Source organism: Gymnoscopelus braueri, assembly GCF_963280865.1.
Source record: "Gymnoscopelus braueri genome assembly, chromosome: 16".
Lineage (NCBI taxonomy): Eukaryota > Metazoa > Chordata > Actinopteri > Myctophiformes > Myctophidae > Gymnoscopelus > Gymnoscopelus braueri.
The window spans coordinates 18,755,848-18,773,859 of NC_137616.1; the positions used below are offsets into that span (position 1 = coordinate 18,755,848).

At 44.5% G+C, this 18,012-nt stretch overlaps 1 protein-coding gene across 1 annotated transcript in view; it reads right to left on the reverse strand.

Moving 5' to 3' along the window:
- The window catches only part of LOC308102853 (24-hydroxycholesterol 7-alpha-hydroxylase-like), a gene marked incomplete at both ends in the record, with an annotated part of 26,246 nt that extends 8,246 nt beyond the window's left edge, over positions 1 to 18,000 (reverse strand). Inside the window, 5 exons of the mRNA XM_080452707.1 lie at positions 5,202 to 5,298; positions 5,839 to 5,988; positions 11,222 to 11,396; positions 13,527 to 13,662; positions 17,824 to 18,000. Of these exons, the coding sequence (XP_080308833.1) occupies positions 5,202 to 5,298; positions 5,839 to 5,988; positions 11,222 to 11,396; positions 13,527 to 13,662; positions 17,824 to 18,000 (735 nt within the window). The remainder of the gene's footprint in view (positions 1 to 5,201; positions 5,299 to 5,838; positions 5,989 to 11,221; positions 11,397 to 13,526; positions 13,663 to 17,823) is intronic.
- Positions 18,001 to 18,012: the final 12 nt, after the last annotated feature.

Consider the following 18,012-nt stretch of genomic DNA (forward strand, 5'->3'; position numbering starts at 1 on the left):
CCTCTCCATCATACAGGGACGGGTCCCTAACGATTTCAAAAAAGCAAGGGTGACCCCTCTGTACAAAAAAGGAAACAAATTAGACCCTGGCAACTACCGCCCTATTTCTATTCTTAGCTCCATCTCGAAAGTCATGGAAAAAATAGTCTATGAACAGGTCGATAAGTATCTTGCCGAGAAAAATCGAATCTACAAATTCCAATCTGGTTTCAGAACAAACCACTCCACTGACACATGCCTTCTCTATTTGAACGACTCTATCAAACAAGATGTCGACAAGGGCAAATATTGCGGCATGGTCATGCTGGACCTCCAGAAGGCCTTTGACACCGTTAATCACCCAATTATGATCAATAAGCTCAAAGCAATAGGTTTTGATGATACGTCAGTGAACTGGATGAGATCCTACCTGGAAGGGAGGGAGCAAGTGGTGGAAGTAAACGGCACCCAGTCCCCCCCCTTTCTTCTTCTTCTTCTTTCGTATATCATCAGATGGCCAACTCAGTGTCCTGCAGCCACGCCCTCGTCTCTGGTCCTAAGTCGAAAAGACCAGCTTCTGAGGGTGGGCTGTATAGGGGGCAGCCGGTGATAATGTGCTCGGCAGTCTGTTCAGGCTCGCCACACTCGCATGCCGCACTGTCCGTTAGGCCCCACTTCTTCATAGAAGACTTGAAGCGCCCGACTCCAGTGCGCAGACGGTTCAGCGAGGTCCATTGATGGCGTGGCATGTCTTCTCCTTTTACACCTCCTCCTGGGTCCTGGATGTATCGCTGGATACGGGAGGGCCCAGCTGTCTCCCATGACCGTTTCCACGATGCTGCCAGCCAGGCGTCTCTGGACAAGTCCTCAGGGATAGACTGTAGCATCTCTTGTGCTGCCTTGTTGTAGGGATGGCGAGACTTGAGCCTGCCTGATGGTGCCGGTGTTGTTGTGGCTTTGTGCAGGATGTGCCAGTCGTATTTCTGGGCCTTTCTTGCCAGGGCGAGGGTAGCCGCATCCCGTCGGAGACTGGCTGGGGCGATTCCAGCTAGGACTGGCAGGTAGGACACAGGGGTGGGTTTCAGACAACCAGTTACTGTCCGGAGAGCGCTGTTGATGACAGTGTCAACCTTGTTGACGTGGGGGCTTCTGCTCCAGACAGGGGCGCAGTATTCTGCTACGGGCAGGACCAGGGCTTGCGTAGATATGCGTAGGGTCTGGGGGGAAGCTCCCCAAGTTGAACCTGCTAGGCGTCGAATGAGCGAGACCCTTGCTGTTGTTTTGGCCTTCACTTCATCCAAATGTTGCTTGTAGGAGAGTGTTCGGTCCAAGCATACGCCGAGGTACTTGGGGGCTTGCTGGAACTCCAGGCGGTGGTTGCCAACATGCACATCCAGTTCCCTTCTTGCTTCCCGGTTGTAGAGGTGGTAAGCTGCAGACACTGTTTTGCCCATGCTGAGCTGAAGATGCCACTTCTGGAGGTAGTTTACCAGGATGCCCATGTCTCGGTTGAGGCCATCTTCCATCGCCTTCCATGTTGGACGTCGAAGCATGATAGCCAGGTCGTCCACATAGCCGTACTTAGTGGATGTTGTATCTGGCAGGTCATGAATGTAGATGTTAAACAACATTGGTGAGAGGACGGAGCCTTGCGGGACGCCGTTCCTCAGCCTTCTGAGCCTACTGATCTGGCCATCGCTGGTCTGTAGGATGAAGCTCCGGTTGGATATCATCTCCATGATGAACCTCACCATATGCCGGTCCGGGATTGTCCTCAGCAGTTTCAGATGTAGTCCACGGTGCCACACGGTGTCGTAGGCGGCTGTCAGGTCCAGGAATACAACTCCGGCTTTCTCGTTGTCCTGAAAGCTGTCCTCTATGTCCTCAGTGAGTAGCGTAACCTGGTCCACTGTTGACCTGCCTCTGCGAAAGCCGGCTTGTTCCGGGGGGAGTTGTGGGTCCACCACTGGCTCGATACGGCTGTGTATAAGCCTCTCCAGGATCTTATATGGGACGCAGAGCAGAGAGATGGGCCTATAGGACTTCGGGTCTTCGGGGGGTTTGTTTGGCTTTGGCAAGGCTATGACGGAGGCACGGCGCCAGGTCTTTGGAATCTTGGACCTCCGGAAGCATGACGAGAAGAACGAGCAAAGCCAGTGGGATGTTCTTTCACTTTGGTGTATGACAAACTCTGGATGGATATTGTCTCGACCTGGTGACTTGCCCGGCTTCAGTTTTTTCATTGCTGCCCTTAGTTCCGCTGTCGTAAAGTCTCCCGAAAGGTTAGCATCCACGCTGGCTGCCCTGGAGAGAGATGATACCTCACACGATGTCAGACGAGTGAAGTGTTTGTCTGCCTCAGGGAAGCGGCCATTTTTTAGGAGCTGGGAAGCAATGGCGTCGGCTGACACTGGACACCTACGGGGTGTTGTTTTTCTCCCTGAGAGCAGGTTGATTGTCTGCCATGCCTTCCGGCTGGAGTGGGTGAAGTCGATAGATTCCACTACTTCAGTCCACCTAGCCCTTCGGGTGTTGTCCAGCTTCTGCAGTAGAGTTGTTGCTGTTGCGTCCATTTCTCCCCTGGAGCTCGCCTGCTGGTGTTGACTCAGCAGGTAGCTGCACTCCTCGTCCCAACCAGGGATATAGTTCTTATTGAATCCACGTGGGATGTTGTGCTTTGCTGCCCTTAGGAGGACTTCACAGTAGGCGGTGTATGCAGCATCAACATCGGCTGCTTCTGGGGCCGGGAGACCAGCAGTTCTTCTCTCCGTTTCAGCCATAAACATCTGCCAGTTCGCTTTCCTGAAGTTCCATCTCCTGACCGGTTTGCCAGCTACTGGCTGTACCAGTGATGGTACTTTGATGACTGATGGTCGATGGTGTGACCGAGGGAACCTGTCCAGGACATGTCTCTCCGGTTTCAGGTCGTTATTACGACATACAGCAAAGGCAAGGTCTGGATTGGTGTACGAGTTCCAGCGTGCAGAGAAGAAGCTCGGGGGCTCTTTTGGGTCGAATAGCAGCAGTGCTTCAGTGTTAGAAGCCCACTCACTCAGTACCTCACCATCTTGTGATGTGTTGTTGTAACCCCAGTCCGTATGTTGGCAATTGAAGTCACCAGCATAGATGGCAGGAGCTGTCACAGAGGGGGAGAAGATGACAGCCTTCACGTGGCCTTCCCTCTGAGTAGTGAGAAATGGTGAGAGACCAACTCACGAAACTAATGTCGCCAAAGAATCATCGAGCTGGCAGACCAAGGTACAAGCCGAGGCCAAGACCAAGGCAGAGAACATCCTCTTTCGGACAGGCAGACACCCCCCCCCCCCGCGACTTGTGGTGTCCCACAAGGAAGTATACTAGGACCTTTACTGTTCCTGATATATGTGAATGATGTGTCATCAGCCTGCGACTGAAAACTGTTCCTGTTCGCAGATGACTCGGCCCTGCTAGTCTCGGATAGGGACAGGCTGCAGGTTGAGAAAACTCTCAGCTCCGAACTCAACAAGATCTGCATCTGGCTCTCTGACAACAAACTTTCATTACACCTGGGTAAAACTGAATCCATCCTCTTCGGGTCCAGTCCTAACCTTAGCAAGGCAGAGAGTTTCACGATCAAAGTGGGTGATGATGTCATCAAAAGAAAGGATGAAATTACCTACCTGGGCTCCATCTTGGAGGCAAACCTCTCTGGTAACAAAAACGCCAAAAAAGTGATCAAAAATGTCAACCAAACAACACGCTATTTGTGGAGGATTGATCGTCTAGTCAGTAAGAATACTCTGAAGATTCTTGCAGGGGCCCTCATTCAAGGTCATCATGATTATGCATGCACTTCATGGTATCACAACACCTCAAGGCCTTAAAAACAAGGCTCCAAACATCCCAAAACAAACTTGTAAGGCTACTTCTTGGCCTCAATCACAAAACCCATCTAACCCCTGCTCATTTTGCTAGGATTGGATGGCTTAGGGTTGAGGACAGAGTACAGCAACTTGCTATGGGCCTGGTCTTCAAGATACACCACAACATTGGGATCCCCCTGTATTTGTCAAAATACTTCCAAAATGTTAATGAAGTCCATGATCATAACACCAGAGGCAGCTCCACAAATCATGTTCAACCCAGATTTGGCTCAACTAAGGGAATGAACTCGTTCTCATGCTATTCATCAAAAATGTGGAATGCCCTACCAAAAGGAGTAAAGGAGTGTAAAACCCTACTCACTTTCAAAACTGCCCTAAAGATACACCTTCAGGAGGCTGCAATTCGAAAATGGCCCCTGTCTAAGTCTTAACCTACCCCCCCCTACCCCCCCCTCCTTCATTTTCCTCTTTTGTGTATATATATATATTTTTTTTCTCTCTTCATACCAGTAACCTGAAAGCTGATTGTATGACATTCTGTATAGTAGTGTGTATATCTGTCTGCCTCTTATATGTCATCATGATTTGTGTGCATGGGGTTCTCATCTTAAACAAGCTGCGTGCTTAATGAGAGTTCCAGTTTAGTAGACCTTGTATTGTGAATTTGTACTTCCATGTACTGTTATGTACTGTCATGTACTATTCTCATGTCTTACTAAATAAACTACATCAATCAATCAATCAGTCATATTGATAATGGGTAGATCCCATACACCGGATGGACAGCTATCGCCCGATAGGCTAGTTCCACTAAATAGCCTCATGGACAAAAATCTCAGAGCCTAAAGGGATAGTGGTTCTGCGATTTTGAATTCACAAAAATAATAGTTGTCGTTGACGGATTGGAATATTTGAGGGTTGAGTTCCCTGGCCCACTGGCAGCATGCACCAGAAATGTGGTGCTGATCGGCATCGTACAGTAGATTCCAAGATTAGGCATAGATTCACAAACACACCCATACACACTCATACACACAGGGGCAAAGACATAATCTCCGGCCTGGCGGAGATAATGAAAACAGTTACTGGGTATTGACATTGAAACATTAGGGAGAATAACATCACAACTTGTTGGTTTAATGATTTGTTGCAGTAACAAATGTTTGGAAAACTGCCACAATAGTTTTTACTTTAAAAAATATAGTGTGTTCCTCTGCATACGTTACCCGGTGAAACTCCTCACTGTCAGGTGAAGGAGGATTTGGAGGATTTGGGAATTGGCATAACGACTAAACTGGGATAAAATAAAATAAAATAAATCAATAGGAAGCAAATAGATGGTCCTGAAGTAAGGCTTACCTTGCCACCATTCTCAGGGTAGCTATCCTCCTCCTCAGCCTTGTTTACCATGTTTCCCAGCAGGGACAGCAACCATCGTTTGGAACTGGCCCACTCCCTACACAAAGAAAAACAGAACATACTTTTCAGTGCAACTACTGAAACAAGAACAAAAGAACTGGCAAATGGAAAAACGTGATTCTTCCTTTTTTCTGTATTTTGCAGCTAACCTGTTCCATTCGACTCATTCACATAGCTTGCTGTACCTCCCCAGTAAAAGTAATACCCAATCTTTAATTGCTATATCATTAAATAGATCAAAAGTTGTTGTCCCTTCCATGAACCTACAAATTATGAGAAAAAGAACGACTTCTGCATAATGATCAGTATACTGGTTGCACTAATTTATCCATCAATACTGATATTGACCACTGAAAGTTAAATTTACATTGTTCATCATTTGGCCAATAACTGATGCATCCCTACCTATTTGCACACAAAAGATGTACTTTATTTCTCATATTCTAGCTAACCTTGCGTCAACGGGCTTTCCACACGGAGGAATGCCTGGTTTTCAAACAGTGTCATTCCTTTTAGAGAATGAAAATGATTCAACCTAAAACGCTTGCTTCCCATTAGTCTGGTCAAACCTGCACACCTGAGGAACAGGTCAGGGAGCTGGGAGCCATACTCAAATCCCTCATCATATTTGACAAACGTCTTCTCAAACTGCTGCATGGTGAAGGGTGCACCTGGAGAGTTGTTCTTCCCTAAAAGGTTACTCATCACTGCAGGGTACATCACCCCTCTGGGAGGGGAGGGGAGGAGAGGAGAGAAGAGGAGAGATTAAAAAGGACATGTTACGCACGTGTACATTGACAACAGCACACAAGTCAATGGCAATGAGTCAAGTGTCATGTCATGCGTGTTGTGTCATGTGTTACTCATAACGACGTCCTGCATTTATACAGCGTATAGTGTAACGTGACAAGTGAGCATTCGAGTACCTCCAGTTTAGGTGGTTTCAAATCTTAATTATAGTAGAGCGGAATAGCAATACGATCGTGCACTTTTTGTAAGAAGGCTGAAACTTTCAGCATAATTAGTAAATAATATAACATTAATTTTCAGAAGGGGAGGGAAGTCAAATTTGACCTCTGAGGGGTCAAATCCAAGATGGCCGCCCGTTTACAGGGTCTGAATGTCTAAATACTAAAAAAAAAAAACATTTAAGGCGTTCTTTCCAACTAAGTTGGGGTTGCCCAGTCATTTGATGATACTTTGGAGATTTTCAGAACCCAAGGACATACATTAAATCAAGGTCAAGGTCAAATTACATAGTAATAAGTATATTTTATCTTGGACACTGGGTTATACTGCTATAGTGAAACTGTTCTTCCATTTTGTGACAATGTGAATAATACAAAACAAATAAACAGAATAAACCCATGGTGGTAGTCTATATTAATAAATTAATAGTAAATGACAATAATCAAGGTTCAAGGCTTCTTTATTGTCACATCTTTGTCACAAAAACAAGACAAAAAAACAACAACTTAACAGTCTCCAGAACAGAGGCACAGTGCAGTACATTTGAGTGCAGCTTTGGCACACTTGCATCGTCCAGTACACCCTTTGGTGCAGCGACAGCGGATTAATTCATGGCACGATTTGGATGCTTCAGAGAAAGTGGTCCAAAATGGTTGCCACCCAGTTGTTTCTTTTGTACAGCCCCATTCAGATGGCTCTGGCATCTCTGGTTCCAGTACTAATCCCTGGTTCCAACAGTTTGCCTGGTAGCAAGTGCGCTTGATGTGTTGCTTGAGTGCTGCCTGGGTTGGAGGAATGCTCTCTAGTGTTCTTGACTTCTGTGTGAAGAGCTGTTTCCTGGCATCATTCACTTCCGTGCACTCACTGGTTCGGTCATACATGAGCACCACAAATCGCTCTAGCAGGAACATTGATCCTTCACTTACCTAACTTGGCATGTGTAGGAGTTCACTGAAAGCCTCATTCACCTCTGGGAATGACCTCCAAGTTCTCCTTTCCTCTGCCAACGAATGCAGATACAGTGTCACACCCGGTGAAAGCGTGAAAGACTGGGAGAGTCAGACACTGTGTTCGAGTCATTGTGGCAACCATTTCATGCTACAACAGCTATGTACCGAAAGCTTGATCAAACACCAAAGGTAACCCACAGCTCATCGGAATGAAGCCAAAGACAGTACTACCACATCAGTATGAACAGTACGTATGGTCACCTTCTTACACCCCTTTAGCACAGTATCTGCCACATGCAGAAGCAGATAAGTGTCAGCCTCCTCTTGTGAACATGGGGCAAGATGGGGCAAGGCAGGCCAAGTTTGAATCAGCAGGAGAATCAGGAGAACAGACGACTCCACTTCCATTGGTTGCATAAAGTTCCTTGCCCTCTGATAGAGGAATGTTAATTAATTAATTGTCTAAACCCCTTCAGATGTGTCGCCTATATAAGACACCCATGTTTGTTACACTGCCATTTGTTGATTCTGAGGAAATCATTGCACTATTTTTTTGGGCCCATTTTTACCTTGACCTCAACCTAAATGCATTTCCTTGAAATCTGGTGATCTCGAAAGTATCACCAAATGAAAAGGCATCCCCTATTTAGTTGGAAATGATACTTTAAACATTTTTCTACTGTGTTTGGTTCCAAACTTAAGTTGGACTAGCGGCCATTTTGGATTTGACCTCTCACGGTCCTCAGAGGTCAAATCTGACTTCCCTCCCCTTCTGAAAATTAATGTTATATTATTTACTAATTATGCTGAAAATTTCACGCTTCTTACAAAAAGTGCACGATTTGCTCAAAAACAGGAGTTAACCTGCTGTACTATTAGCGAAGTGTGTCAGTTTGGAGTGAGTCAAACCAAAAAAACTAGCACACCGACATAAGGCAAGGCAAAGCCAAACTGACACTGGGGTCCGCGGCACGTCTGACAGAGGTGTGGTGGAAATATGGCACTTCTGACAGAGGTGTGGTGAAAGCACATGCCTATGGTGGTAGTCATGTGTCACGCATATATGGCACACAATTCTTTCTGTCTCATGAAAACGTAATACACACATACTATATGTGTGTGTAACTTCAGGTGATAAGCCCACCTTTAAATGATCTGGTTATGATGTTTCTTTTTTTTTTTTTTTTTTTTTCGCTGTCAAGAAGTCATGGATGTTTGAATTTCCTTAGTAAAACAATGTTTTCTCCAGCTAGATTTTTCAAATCAATCCATGCTTTCGATTTCCTTAAACTCTATAACATAAGATTGACAAAAATGTTATGGAAATCCAATTACTTTCTCAAGAAAAAGAAAAAAATAGTCATAATCAGTCATAGCCAATGGGCTACGACTGACCAGTATGGACTTTAATAAATTGTCAAATAAAATACGAAATAAAAAAAATACAACAACGGCACTATGTGGTATAAGCGCTACTGAAAACTGAAAATCTGTATTTAGACCAGTGAATAGTCTGCAAATTATCTAAATCATGCTTTGTGTGATTACTTTTGTCTCACTCTGTGGACCTACAGTATATAACCATATTCCTTGGCTCCATCTCACAACACAAATGGAGAGGTGTCCCCTTTTGGAACCTCAACCTCTTAGGTACTACTCACGGCCAAAGCACTGCTCCACTTCTCTCCCAACTTGCTACAAAAATCGCTCATGCAAAAGTATAGAAGTACTTCTATTTTATTTTCCACCTTCACATGTGTCTCCTTTTATAATAATCATAAAGTGCTCTATATTTCATCTCGCAATTTACTTCCGGGTGTTCCGTTTTGAACAGCCAATCATCTGCGAGATAGTGAGCACGGAGAGGGAGAGAGAGAGAGAGAGAGAGAGAGGGGTGAGAGAGAGAGCGCGAGAGAAAGAGGGACGTGCAAGACAGCGACACAGACAGAGAGGGAGAGAGAGGGAGAGAGAGAGAGAGAGGGGTGAGAGAGAGCTCGAGAGAGAGAGAGTGAGGGAGGGAGGGAGGGAGGGGGAGGGGGAGAGAGAGAGACAAGGAGAGCATGTGTGTGTGTGTGTGTGTGTGTGTGTGTGTGTGTGTGTGTGTGTGTGTGTGTGTGTGTGTGTGTGTGTGTGTGTGTGTGTGTGTGTGTGTGTGTGTGTGTGTGTGTGTGTGTGAGAGAGAGGGAGGGAGGGAGGGAGGGAGAGAGGGAGGGAGGGGGAGAGAGAGATGATGAAGCACAGACAGGGAGAGAGAGGGAGAGAGAGAGGGGTGAGAGAGAGCTCGAGAGAGAGAGTGAGGGAGGGAGGGAGGGAGGAGAAGCACAGGCTGCACAGCTGATTTTCAGCGTTCGCTGTTGTGATAACTATTAAAGTTTCTAAAACGTAACTTTCAAGTGACGTTTATAGGGGGAAACATGATGAAAGCATTTGTTTTCGCATTGGTAGGTCAGGAAAAAAATTATAATACTATAATACAATTAAAATTACATTAAAAAATATATATCTTTTTTTTAAAACTACATTCAAATGGCAATTTTAGCATTCGATTTACAAAAGAGAGAGACACAGACACGGAGAGAAAAAAATACTCGGGGGGTGGGGGGGGGGGGGCACAACACGGCCGATCGATCTACACCAGACTTTTCATAGCGAGCGTATGCGTGGTGCGCACAGCGCGTTTGTTTAGATCCAAGTGATTATCAATGATACCGGCTACACCAGGCGCACGGATACGCTGTTATATTATCTTATTAATTCATTCGAACTCTGTAGAACTTCTCCGTGTTGTGTGTGTGTGTGTGTGTGTGTGTGTGTGTGTGAGAGAGAGACACACACACTGCAGGCAAAGGGGCGGGTAGCCGGGTGAAGTCAAGGCACACACGGGTCGTCTATGTTGTTTACGGACAAAGGATGTTATGAGACAACAAAAATTAAACCTGCCTTAACAGTTGCGTGCATTAGCACACAATGAGGCTAAAGGAAACATTCTGTCTAAATCACTAAATCTCCAGTTTGCTAATTCACTACTTCCCTATTTGAAACTTTCAATTTCTCTAAATATTATACACTTTCACGCCAGCCTACCCAGCCAGCACGCCCATTGCGTCCCATATGGTTTCAAGGTGGGCTAAACCATATGGGCCCCATGTCGGCAATGTCAGCGGGATCCACTTGGGTCCCAACTGGGATGCCCATGTGGGATATAAGTGGGTTCTATCTGGGCCTTAGGTGGGTCCCACCTAGGCAATTCTATGTGGGACCAAGGTGGGTCCTAACTGGGTTGCCCATGTGGGCTATAGGTGGGTCCTACCTGGGCACTAGGTGGGCCCCAACTAGGCAACTCTATGTGGGACTGAGGTGGGTCCTAACTGGGTTTGCCCATGTGGGCTTTAAGTGGGTACTACCTGGGCCCTAGGTGGGCCCCAATTTGGCAATTTATGTGGGGCTGACATGGGACCCATATGGTTTCAAGGTGGGCTGAACTATATGGGCCCACTTGGGCTTTCCCGTGTGGGCTATACGTGGGTTCTACCTGGGCCTTAGGTGGGCCCCACCTAGGAAATTATATGTGGGACCGAGGTGGGTCCCAACTGGGTTGCCCATGTGGGCTTTAGGTGGGTTCTACCTGGGCCCTAGGTGGAACCCAACTAGGCAATTTTATGTGGGACCGAACCTTATTGGACAGACAGGGGGACAAACACACAGGGACAGAGACAGAGGGGAGCACAGGACACTCAGTGTTGCCATGTCCTCTGATTATAAGCGAATTTGCCTTACTTTTCACCACAGTGTTGCCATGTCCCACAATTATAAACGACTTTGCCCTACTTTCACGCAATACTCTCGCTCACACTGTGAGGTGGCTGTAAGGTGGATCTGCGATGCGAAGTGTACGACGCGTCACGCTAGATGTGAGGGCCGCGCAGCGGCCCGAACTTCTAGTTAAATCAACTAGCTGGCTGGTCTCCCTGCCTCATCCTTGATCGGATGCAGTCAATCTATTACTCTCAGTGACAATCCACATAGACATGAGTGTGTTACCTAACCACTTCATTGAGTTCTCCCTGTCCTTTGGGTCCAATCTTTTCAAGCTGGTGGTTGAACTCTTCACAGAGGTGGTCAACCAGCTGGGCCACGTTCCCTGGTGTCAGCCTGCCTTTGATCAGGCTGTTACATGCTTGGTGGAACTTGTAGAAACTCTCCTTACTTATGGATGCTACAGGGATAAGTGGGATAGATACTATCACTTTCATTTGCCAAGAACATTAACTTGAATTTGACTTGGCCAGGTTGAAACATACAGAGCTTAACATAGCAGCACACGTACAGTACACAGCAAGGAATACAAGTTGTATACAGATACAGTGTCACACCCGGTGAAAGCGTGAAAGACTGGGAGAGTCAGACACTGTGTTGTAGTCATTGTGGCAACCATTAAATTCTTGACAGAATAGAATCTTGTTACAAGTCTACCTTCTGACCTAGCTACATCATTCAGGGAGCTTTTAGGTTACATCAGCCCATCTGAAATGCAGCTCATTCAATCTTGATTTCTCGTGACAACTGACAAGTTCACTTAAAATTCAATTTATTACCGGATTGGAAACAGTTAATGTGATCTAATGGACTCAGTACTTGGCAAGGATGAAAAGGATATTTATTTAAACTCTGTTAATATTCTTTTTTATTATTATCAAAATGCATTTAATAGCCCATTTGATTAATTTAAACAGAAACACAGTTGCACTGGAAGGTTAAAATGGAGTCAGAATGACACATCTGTAATCTGGAATATGTACTGTCATAGAGGTTTCCAAATCCTTGAAGAATCAATATATTTCTCTCCTCATTCAACCATCTGATTGGGTTCTGATTGAATTGCACATAATCCCTGGAAAACATAATCCCTGGAATGGTGGCACTATCATTTCACAAGATACCTTGTGAAAGGTTGGACAGTAGTGGCTGGTCCCCAATATAAAGTGTCTCTCTAAAGTAAACAGATATTCTGTCAATAATTAATTACTCCCTGTAAGCGTATAGTTTCTGTATGAATAATATATGTCAGTGTACCTTGTCTATGTGTACAGTCACACTTTCTTGTTCTTTTATATAGGTTGTGTATGTGTGTGTTTTTATCTGGACCACCGTATTAAGTTGAATTCCTAAATACACACAGAGGAACATTATCATGTCCATTGCAACAAAGTTACGTTCCACGTTGTTTTGCGTTTGTGTCTGGGTTTGCTGTGGCCTCCATTATCTGTCTTTCTGTCTGTCTGTCTGTCTGTCTGTTTGTCTGTCTCTCCCTCCCTCTATCTTTCTCTGCGGGCACTTCTACGTCACCTCATCTGCTGTCAATCAACCCATTGAGCTGGTCCCTTACCCACCTATTGAGCTTTCCCTTCAAGCCCCCAGAACTTAGGGGCCTCAACATGAACGAGCGAAAACGGTTTCGACCAATGGGTCTTGCGCACAGGGCTGCGCGCTTCTGTGACGCAAAACGCGTCACAGAAGTGACGCACTGGGGCCCAAAATAGGCCGCGCCCACCAAATTTCCAACCCGGAAGAAGGGGTGATTTAGGCCCATGTGCTGGGTGAGCAACTCAATGCAAGTGGATGGGAGGAGATTTCGGGTGCCCTCTCTATTATTTTTAACTCTATGTTTCCCTTCCCATTCGTCAGTCCTGCTCCTCTGACTCCACCTCCACCAATCATTTCCATCTGCTGTTCTGTAAAAGGCTTTCTTCTACCTCAGCTCATTCTCTCTCATCCATTCTGTTTGTAGCCTTATACTTTTGTTTGTAGAATCCCAGAGCAAACTTTGTTAAATGTGTAATAATTATCCTACTTTGTTAATGTGTGTATGCCCTGCCTTGGGACAGGTAAAACAGGGGCCTCTAAACATAGTCATCACGTTGTAACTTAACTTCATTAATTTATGTTACAAACTCCTATCCCCCCTAGACCTAAAGGGCAGTGGTGTGTTCTAGCTTTTTTCGGAGGGATACAATAATCATTCCCTGCCCGACATGTGCGCGGTTGTGGTCATACGCTAGTTTTAAATAGCTAAAATGGTTAGTAGAGGGCTACACTTTTTTCAAAACATTCTGCACGTCATATTACGTATACAGCGTAACACGGTAGAACACACTGCTAAAGGGTTTTGTAACGACCCATTAAACCCACTAAACCTAAGCCTCACTATTACAAGCCTAATCATAACCATTACCCTAACCTAAGCAAACCCTAATTCTAACCATAACCCTGAACTAGTCCATTGTGAGTTGAGGCTGTGCTTGATTTTCCTCATCTTTGTGAAGAAAGACCATGTGCACATGCTCACCTGTGTGGTGGACAGGCTCTTGGACTGCCTGTTCAAAGTCCACATCTTTGGATAGGAAAAAGGCCCTGAAGTCCTCGTGCAAGGTCACAAAGGTCAGACGCTTCCCCGCTGCCACCACAGTAAAGACGGGACCATACTGGAACAAACAGAATCACCATTTAGGCTCTTGAAATTCAAATGTCACTTATTCACTTTATGATGAAAAGTAATTGTATAGAGGAAAACACATGATACTGTATATCGTCGGTGTCCGGGACGAACCAGCTAACTCCATTTTCAGCTTTTTTTTTTTTCTTCATAAATCAACGCTATTGAACACCCTTTACGTCTGTGTAAAAATCTAAACATTTGAACCAATGAAAAGTATTAAAAAGCGCCTCTGACGAAAACTCCCAACTCCATTGGATCCTCAAACTGTCCGTCAAAAACAAACAACTCCCCCCTCTCCTCTCCAGTGCTGCTTTTTCACAGCATGAGTAGAGCAAGCGTGCTGCGCAGTGAGTGAGCTAGGAGGAGGATCACGTTACAAACTCCCCGTAGTCTGTTAAAACTATGCAGTGTACCTGTTTATCAAACTTAGCACTGACGCTAATGTTATGAAAACAAGTAATTATATTTCTAAAATCTATGAAGTGTTTAATGAGGAGAGCAATGTGACAAGAAGAAAGGCGTTCATAGCATTTCTGTCGCGCTGAAACCTCTCCCTCAGCAGCGAGTGGAGCTATTGTTGTTTGGACAACAACTCCATTTCAGCTTGATTTCTGCTCGTCTGAAACTACTAACTCCACTTGCGCTGGGTAAAGTGTTGATTTACCCGCGATTTGGGTAAAGTGTTGATAATATAATGACACACGCAAGTATCTGACAATATATAAAGTCACTATACCAACTTTGATGAGGCAGTATTGATTTGTTTTAAAAATATAAGGTTTTCTTCATTTCCTGAAAAACGTATATTTTGTTTTCTCGTTTCCTGAACAATGAGCGTTTTGGAGTTAGCGGTTTCAGGCTGGACAGCAGAGATATGATTCTAATATGTTAAACACTAATTGTACGTGGGTCATGCTGCAACCATTCTACAAAATGGTAAAGTTCTGAAGCAGCTTATTGTACAGCTTCAGGGATTGAACAAAAACCTTTTAAACCCCAAAACAGCCTTTACAAAACAATATTTTATGTGTGAACAGAACAATGCACGTATACGTTATTATGAAAGTAGTCTCCCATTCATAAATTAATACCCTATTTTATAGTTTGTCGTATGACAGTGTCATGCAAACGTAGCAGAAATAACATGCCAACCAAGTTGAAAGTGATTAAGTCTGTCTGTGGGTTTTATAAGTAAGGTTTACATTTAAAAATAAATGTTCAGATAGTTTTAAGTCTTCAGATTTCGGTGGAAAATGGGGAGTGTGTGAGGGGTGAGGTCTACAGCTTGGGACTGAGGATGGAGATGAGTCTAGGATTGTTGGAGTGAACAGTGAAGGGAACACATAAGGGGGAGACGTGAACATTTAGGAAGGTTGAAGACCAGCATGGGCAATGGGCAATGGCTGTGTGCAAATTCAGATCAATTGCTCCAGCCACTGAGGAAAACCGGGCAGACAGTTTTGGCCTCACCACCTGTGTGTGTGTGTGTCAAGATCCATAAAAGACTGATCTCTTAAGGAGATTCAATCACACAGTTCACTTTATACACTGCGGAGGAATAACTGAACAAATTAGATCCTGGTCATCTAAGCTGTACTGTTTAATGACATAAAAGAAATCTCATAAAATAAGACATAAAAATAAGTAGTTAAAACAGAAAACATGAGACCCACAAAACAATGGGCAAAAGGAAAAACATTACATGAAAACAAGTCTCGTTCCTATAACACAATGTTCTAATCTACAGTCTTTCTAGACTTTTCCTGCAACAAGTTAACTGAAAAGACTAGGTCAAAAGTCTTGTTCAGTCTTGTTCTGCACGCTTCAACCCCTGAAATACACGTGCAGACTTTGAGTGTTTTACTTTGGGTAAAAGTTCTATTTGATGTACCGTACCCAGGTAAAAAGCCTTGCCTATACAGTATGGTTGTAACACACAGCATAAAACCCCCTGTCTGTCTGTCTCAGATTAAAGGCATTAACAGGCATAAGAACACATGAGTTGAGAACATCAGGCTATATCTATTCCATCCCATCCACCACACAGCTGATGACAAGTTAGACTGGACTATAGAACAGTGGCATCACGCTATGCCCCAGATTGAGTGATGACCTTGAATGAATACGGTATGCCAAGGACCATCCCTTATTTATTACATGTGTGTTTCTTCATCACAACTCTGATAGCTTACAAATGGACCCATCATCCCATTCTCCCACTCTCAGTGTTAAATTAACACTCAGGATTTTACAGTTCAGAATATGCTGCTATATTTCAATCCTCCTATAATTTGAGAAACCTCTGTCTGTTTGTAGTGCGTGGTGTAGTGCGTGGCAACACCAAAACTGTTCTGCCCGGTTCTCCTCAGTGGCTGGAGCAATTGATCTGAATTTGCACACAGCCATTCACCCATACCATGTGCACGGAACAGCGAAGCTTCATCAAATGTCAGCTGTTTATTAGCGTTTTTGTGTTCGCTGGCTTTGTAAAGGATTTTACAGGGTTGATTGCGGTCCTAGAGATACAAAGTTGTATTAAATGGGGTGTCTGTGGCGTAATGCATATCAAACTGGGGGCCCTTGAAATTCAAAAGAATGAGAACCAATGGCTTAGAACTATATCTCTTCAATGTAACATTTGGATCCATGAACCCCAGTTGTCCTGCAGTACTGGCTTCCAACGGAACTTTAATCACAACTTGTGATAAGCACTGTGGGTTAGAGTGTCATTGTCTCCGCCAGGCCGAAAGGCATGGCGAGAGAGTATGTTTTACCCCCTGTCCGTCCGTCCGTCCGTCCGTGTGTCCGTCCGTGTGTCCGTCCGTCCTGTCCGTCCGTTAGCAACTAATCTCTGGCACCGTTGGCCCGGCCGCTGCGAAACTGTGCACGCACACTCCCTGGATGCCAATTCAGAACCTCTGGTTGGTCTGTTATAGCGCCACCAGGAGGCCGATATGTGCAAAACACATTTATTGATACTACTCCTACAGATTTTGTCCAAACATCACACAAATCAGTACACAGTATCTCTATAGTCATGTGATCAACACAGATTTATCCGATTTCCCATATTCCATCCTGATTGCCTAAGATTGGCTTCCAAAGTTTACAGGATTGGTCCGTTTTGAACAAAATGCCTCAAATCATGAGCTTGCGATTTCCGTGAAATTTCACACGCACATTTCTGGAACAAAATGCCTCAAATCATGAATGCATTGTCCGATTGCAGTGAAAAGCCCTTGAAAAAATTGCACCCTTTTCACATTGGCCTATTATAGCGCCACCAGGAGGCCACAATAACGTACCTGACCTGGCGGAGACCTGTGCTCCGAGGAGCACTTTTTCTAGTTTGCTTATCATTTTTCTGCCAGTATCTTTTTTTTGTGGTGAATAACTTATTCAGTTGTTGAAGCACCCTGTATGACTATGCAGCACATATCATTGCATAAAATAAGATTTTTAAAAGAAACTAGTGATTCGTTATAGGGCTTCACTTACTTCATCATGCCTGTCCTGCAATTTTATGAGACTGTCTGAACTGGCCTGTATTTTCTAATATTTTTTGAATGTCATGTTTAAATAAATGCCTACCTAGCAGCACTATAAAACTCCTCATCGTTTATGGCTGTGCAGTTGTATATTATCTCTATATTTTATTGCTTATATGTCAGTGTCATTCAACTTATCTATATCTAAGAGCCCCCAAAGGTAATACTGTAAGTGAACAGTAGACTATCAAAGCACTATGGTAAAGGTGATATATCTGGGCTATAGAACGATGATTGAAAGCTATAAACTGCCTTCAAGACGTATGGGGGAAACGTCAAGCACCATAGCTTGATTAATAAATGATATTAAAGAGGCAATCGGAGAGGCCTATAAAAGGAGTAACATATTAATCATAAATATGAAACGGCAATTAAGTTCTGTCTGCAGTCTGCACCCAAAGTAATGGGCATCAGCCAGACAGTTGATACTTGGTGGACTGGCCTCACTGTCACTGGCCTGTGGCCCGAATCAATATGTGGGTCAAAGACGCACCAGTTACACCAAGTGTGACGAACTGACAACAAAACAATTAATTTGCATGGGGAATAATAATCAACGCACGTTTGAATTATGATTACAGACACATAGAAACACTTACCTTATCTCTAGCTTGAGAAATAAAAGTCAAGGGAGCTTTCCCAAACTCGAAAGCGGCACCGAACCAAGGGATCCATCCCTTTATGCATGGGGGAGCATTAGGGTTATTCTGGCCAAATAAAAGACGAAGAGAAATGGCCACGACTATAAGAGACAGTGTCACAGTTAACAGGTCCATAGTGACAGTAGT